At 39.9% G+C, this 4,698-nt stretch overlaps 1 protein-coding gene across 1 annotated transcript; it reads left to right on the top strand.

The window, feature by feature from the left end:
• The first annotated feature begins 383 nt into the window (after positions 1-383).
• LOC128552971 (uncharacterized) lies at positions 384-833 on the top strand. The gene has a single exon (XM_053534065.1). It carries the CDS (start codon positions 384-386, stop codon positions 831-833), a length of 450 nt encoding a protein of 149 aa, XP_053390040.1.
• Positions 834-4,698: the final 3,865 nt, after the last annotated feature.

The following is a 4,698-nucleotide window of genomic DNA, read 5'->3' as shown; positions in this document are numbered from 1 at the left end:
GCCATAAGTCTCAGTTCACTTTTAACCGGAATGGGACTGGAGGTTTATACCAGCATGCCATTAGAAGAGGCTTGTAATTATGATGCACTCAAAAAAGCGATACTAAGGAGGTGTCAACTGACTGAAGAGGGATTCAGATCTAAATTTCGACGGAGCAGACCGGAACCAGGAGAGTCAGTCTTCCAATTCGTGGCCAAGGTTGAAGAGATACTTTAACCGTTGGACTAAATTGGCGGGAATAGAAAAGACGTACGAATCCCTATGTGATCTTATGGTAAGAGAGCAGTTTATAGAAGGTTCCTCCGCTGAATTAGCAGTGTTCTTGAAAGAGAGAGTACCAAAGTCAATGGCTTGCAGAGCAATACATCGAAGCACATAAGGGAATGCCATCATCAATGTCGAAGAACCTCATGCCACAAAGAAAGTACAACGCCAGCAGTAGTGATCCTTCAAGTTGGACGACTGATGAGAAGAGTGGATTGCGAAAGGTTTGCTTTGTTTGTAATAAAGCAGGTCATTTAGCGCGAGACTGTAGACAAGGCAGCAAGGTTACAGTACCGAAGAGTTGCTTTATTTGCCATAAAGCCGGACATATAGCCAGAGATTGTAAACAGATGAGATCAGTTCCTGCAAAGAGTGAACAGAAGGTAGCAACGCTGTGCGTTCAAATGGAAGAGGAAAACAGCCCATTGAAAAACAACACAGAAGATGGTATATTGAAGTTAGCAAGTGGGGAATCAGTACCAATTCTTGCAGGAGTTTGTACCATTGACATGTTACAAGGAGAGAGGAACTTAGAGATACAGAGAGAATTTGTAGGAACAAATAAATGAAAGTGTTGAGGGACACTGGATGCGAATTAGCTGCTGTCAGAAGAGAATTAGTAAATGAAGAACAGTTTCTAGGCAAAGAAATAGTCATGATGACCATTGACGGGGATGCCAAAGTTGTGCCTGTGGCGAAGATCTGGGTTGACACACCATATTACACTGGGGAACTTGAAGCAATGGTACCAAAATCATTGATTTGCGATTTAGTCATAGGGAATGTTACCGGTGTACTCGACAAACCAGATCCTGAATGGATAAAGAAGAATGAAGATAAATCAGCAGCTGCAGTCATGACGAGAGCGCAGTGCAGAAAAGCAGACTTACCATTGAAAGCACTGAATGAAGAACGCCCAGAAACGATTGCAGCAGGTGTGGCAATAATAGAAGATGACGATGAAATTCAAGATGGAGCAATTGATGATGAGAGTTTCCTTGAGTTTCCTGGATATAAAAGCTGTGAAACATTTCGAGATGTCAAGATTTGTGAAAAACTTACTCAGGAACAAAGAAAGCAAGTCTTAGACCTTCTCCAAGAATTCAGTGATGTATTTTCTGAAGAACCAGGAACAACTCCACTCATACAGCATCATGTAGAATTGATTGACCAGAAACCAGTGCGGATGAAACAGTAGCCAGTACCTTATGCCAAACGTCAAGATGTTGAAGATGAGATACAAATGATGTTAAAAGCTGATGTTATAGAACCATCTGTTTCGAAATATAATGCACTTATTGTAATTGTGAAGAAGAAAGACGGAAGCAACAGATTTTGTATAGATTTTAGAAGAGTAAATTCTATCCCTAAATTTGATACCGAACCTATGGCAAGTGTGAACGACATTTTGGCTAAACTCAAAGATGATAAATACTTCACAAAGATCGACTCGTGTAAAGGCTACTGGCACATTCCAGTTTCTGAGGAATGTCGGAGTATCACAACACTTTCCACTGACAGAGGAAGTTTCCAGTTTAAGAGAAAATGCCATTTGGAATGGTCAACTCTTGCGCTACCTTCAACCGTATGATGAGAAAGCTGTTAACAGGATCCAACCATGTTGACAACTATGTAGATGATATGATAGGCCATACCACTACTTGGAAAGATCATCTCGTAATGTTACGCTATTTCAAAGACTTAAGGAAGCATGTCTCACAGTAAAACCATCAAAATGTTTGATTGGTTTTAGCAATATTGGATTCACAGGACATATGGTTGGAAATGGAATAGTACAGATGGAAGAGGAGAAACTAAGTCGCATTAGACAGGCCGCGGTTCCAAGAACTAAAAGACAAGTGAGAGCCTTCTTAGGACTAGCGGGGTACTACAGAAAGTTTATACCATCATTTGCTGAAATTTCAGCACCACTAACAGACCTTATGAAGAAGGGACAGCTGAATTATGTTAAATGGGAAGCCAGTCAAGACAGTGCCTTTAACACCTTGAAGAACCAACTCACAAGAGTGCCGATTCTTCGACTACCAGATTTTTCCAAACAGTTCATTTTACAGTGTGATGCTTCAAGTACAGGGATCGGAGCAGCATTACTACAGAAGTATGAAGAAGGGTTGTTTCCAGTTGCATTCCCCAGCAAAAAATTGCTTGACCGAGAGAGAAATTACTCTATTGGCGAAAGAGAATGCCTCGCCATAATATTCGGAACAAAGAAATTCCAGAAGTATCTTTATTGGAAGGAATTCATCATACAGACGGACCACAACTCATTATCCTATATCCAACGATCAACACCAGATAATGGAAGATTAGTCAGATTGGCGTTGTTTTTACAGTCATACAAATTCCGGATTAAGGCAATTAAAGGATCAGAAAACATTTTTGCAGATTATTTGAGCAGAAAAGATCAAGAATGTGAAGACAGCCGAAGCAACACTTCAAATTCAACAGAGACATGCATGCAGAATAAATTAGATGATTTTTGACGATGTTTGGAAATATGGAATATTTCTTTCGGAAGGGGCTGTTGTCAAAAATAACCAGTTTATTAGTTAAAACAAACACAATTTGCCGCCATTTTGTGTTTGGTATTTTTATTCGCGTGACGCCACAATGGTATCTCTCTATCCGGTTCGCGCGTTTTGAATTTATATGTGAAATGGATTAGAAATGAAAAAGGAAAAGAAATAAATTTAGGTCCAGAAAGAAACCTCCAGGATTGTCACTTACGAAACTCTAAAGTTTCAGTAAGTCTAGCAGGCGCAGCAAGTGTAAGCTGCGCAGTACTTTAGGAGAAGCAACAGCTCAAGGAAGTCCAACAAGTCCAGATTGCGCAGCAGGTCCAGGGATCCAGTAGGCGCAGCAAGTCCAGGTTGCGCAGCGAGACCAATAAGTAGATCAGATTCAGTAGGCGCAGCAAGTCCAGGTCGCGCATCGAGTCCAATAAAAAGAACAGATCCAATAGGCGCAGCAAGTCCAGGTTGCGCATTGAGTCTAGTAAGAGGAGTAAGTCCAGTAGGCGCAGCAAGTTCAGGTTGCGCAGCAAGTCCAATAAGAGAAGCAAGTCCAGTAAGCGCAGCAAGTCCATGTTGCGCAGTAAGTCCAGTAAGAGGAGTAAGTCAAGTAAGCGCAGCAAGTCCAGGTTGCGCAGCAAGACCAATAAGAATTGCAAGTCCAATAAGCACAGCAAGTTCAGGTTGCGGGGCAAGTCCAGTAAGAGGAGTAAGTCCAATAAGCGCAATGAGTGCTAGTTGCGCAGCAAGTCCAAGTTGTTCAACAAGTTCAGTGAGAGGAACAATTCAAGGTTGCGCAGCAAGTCCATCAAGTGCAACAAGTCCAAGTTGCGCAGCAAGTCCAAGTAGCGCAGCAAGTCCAATAAGAGGAGCAAATGTAGTAAGCGCAGCAAGTCCATTTGTGCAGCAAGTCCAATTAGCGCAGCAAGTCCAAGTTACACAACAAATCTTGGGAGTGCAGCAAGTCCAGGTTGGGAAGTATCTCTAGTGAGAGCAGCAACTATTATAAGTGCAGCAAGTCGAGTTACCACAAAAGATCCAGAACCAGTTACTTCAGTAGTACTTTGCTTGGAGGATACCTAATATATTATCACCTTTTATAGTAGACCCACAAAAACTTGACAACAGAACAGAACATAATAGAATTTTGTTTTATTACCAATTATGGGTCACATTACACGACAAAATAATCACAAAATTAAAGTATTTGAAGGAAAAAATAATATCAGTAACACAGATAAGGCATGATTCGTATTGGTATGGAAACAACTGACTAAGGCTTAATAATTGTGCCTACTACAAGGCTACCTCACCCAACAAATTAGTATACCCAATAGGCCTTACACCTATTTATGCAGAAAAACCACAAATAATATACTATATATACGCTTCAGATTAAACGGTCTGTTGTCACAATCAGGCAATATTCAAAGAATATTTGTCAGACTCTAAGGCATCAAGGGGATATCTATAGTTTTGCAGACAGCTGTCTATAGTTTAGCATACAATTAATTTAAATAACATTAGATGTACAGATGAACTAAAATATCTTCTATGGAACTGAAGATTAATAGAATATCAAAGTGGGTTTATAACGTATATATAATATCATCTATAGTATTGTAGACAATGTTACATGTGAAAAAGATTATGTAACAGTACATAAAATGTAGTAAAACCCGCGAGTTATCATTATCAATACTATAAACATAAAGCTTAATAACGACATCAGACTGTTATGTAACTTATACACAAATATTGGATGTTATAAAGATATAAAAAAATTGATTATGAGATATTATTTAAATTCCCATTGCAAAAGACTCTGCGCAGTTCGTTGCGCAGAAGACATCCAAAACACAACTCATCGAAGTATGCACTAGACAACAGCTAGGCAACGCAA

Source organism: Mercenaria mercenaria, unplaced genomic scaffold (assembly GCF_021730395.1).
Source record: "Mercenaria mercenaria strain notata unplaced genomic scaffold, MADL_Memer_1 contig_3335, whole genome shotgun sequence".
NCBI classification, from domain to species: Eukaryota; Metazoa; Mollusca; class Bivalvia; order Venerida; family Veneridae; genus Mercenaria; species Mercenaria mercenaria.
The sequence above is the reverse complement of the archived record's forward strand: the minus strand, read 5'-3'. Positions and strand labels throughout refer to the sequence as shown.

What these genes read in the sequence shown, in the direction of transcription:
- LOC128552971 (XM_053534065.1), top strand. Translation starts at nt 384, where the DNA reads ATGCCATCATCAATGTCGAAGAACCTCATGCCACAAAGAAAGTACAAC.